General features: G+C 37.0%; 1 protein-coding gene across 1 annotated transcript; it reads left to right on the forward strand.

The window, feature by feature from the left end:
- Positions 1 to 290: 290 nt before the first annotated feature.
- Positions 291 to 1,226, forward strand: LOC102469120 (putative olfactory receptor 4A4). The gene has a single exon (XM_006164769.1). The coding sequence runs from the start codon at positions 291 to 293 to the stop codon at positions 1,224 to 1,226; it is 936 nt and encodes a 311-aa protein (XP_006164831.1).
- Positions 1,227 to 1,483: the final 257 nt, after the last annotated feature.

The raw sequence follows: 1,483 nt of genomic DNA on the forward strand, positions 1-1,483 counted from the left end.
TGAGAAACTTTACATAATGTGGTCTGTAGTTTTCATATCTGCTTTATATATCACTAAGGATAAAAGTCTGTCTTTTTCTATTTGCCAACACCAAATTCAGTGATGAAATGGCAAATAATCCATATACATTTTTTATTTGACTAAGAAAATAAGATAGAAAGACTTAAATAATACTTTTTAAAAATACCTTTTAATACTTAAAAAATAAAATATAAAAAAAGTTAAATTTCTCCCCTCATTTTGTAGGTGAACTGCTTCCAGAATCTGACTGCAGTGTCAAAAAGAAGTAAATGGAACCAAGCAACAATATGACTTTCTTTGTCCTCTTGGGCCTCACACAGAACCCAGAAGAACAGAAAGTCCTTTTTGTGATATTCCTGTTCTTGTACACTTTAACCATGGTGGGCAACCTGCTCATTGTTGTGACTGTTATTGTCAGTAGGAACCTGGACTCACCGATGTACTTCTTTCTTGCTGGCTTATCACTTATTGATGTACTTTATTCCTCATCTATTTCTCCCAAATTGATTTCAGACTTGTTCTTTGGGAAACATACCATATCTTTCAAATTCTGTATGACTCAACTCTTCACAGAGCACTTTTTTGGTGGGTCAGAGATCTTTCTTCTGGTGGTAATGGCCTATGATCGCTATGTGGCCATCTGTAAGCCCTTGTATTATTTGGTTATCATGAAGCATAGAGTATGTGTTATATTGCTGGTGGTGTCATTGGTTGGGGGATTTTTGCACTCAATAGTTCAGCTTAGCACCATATATAGGCTCCCGTTCTGTGGCCCCAATGTCATTGATCATTTTGCATGTGACATGTTTCCCTTATTGGAACTCGCCTGTACTGACACCTATGTCATCGGCCTCTTAGTGGTGGCCAATGGAGGAATGATTTGTACTATTGTATTTATGGTCTTACTCATCTCTTATGGTTTTATCTTGCATTCTCTAAAGAACGTTAGTCAGGAAGGGAGATGGAAAGCCCTCTCAACCTGTGGTTCCCACATCACAGTGGTTGTCTTCTTTTTTGTTCCCTGTATGTTCATTAATGTAAGACCTGCTAAAACATTCTCCATCGACAAGAAATTGACTGTGTTTTATGCAGTTATAACCCCAATGCTGAACCCATTAATTTACACACTGAGAAATTCAGAGATGATAAATGCTATGAAGAAGCTCTGGAGAAGAATAGTCATACCGCATAGTAAATCAGTTTAACATTCACCATAAAGACAATCATTTGACTTCAGGGTCCATCTCTGTGTAACCTAAGGGTTCTCTTTAAACTGATTTACTCATCTTTTCCTTTCATAGCATTCTATTTATCTATCTATTTATTTAAGATTGTTACTGTAGTGTGAGTGTGCTACTAGAGAAACAGAGTAAGACAGAGAGGCAGAAAGCAAGAAATCACCCCTTAGAAGGGATCACCACTTCACAATCTCTTCTCTTCTATTTTCCTCTCTGGATTTTGG

Source organism: Tupaia chinensis, unplaced genomic scaffold (genome assembly GCF_000334495.1).
Source record: "Tupaia chinensis unplaced genomic scaffold, TupChi_1.0 Scaffold143718_1, whole genome shotgun sequence".
Lineage (NCBI taxonomy): Eukaryota > Metazoa > Chordata > Mammalia > Scandentia > Tupaiidae > Tupaia > Tupaia belangeri.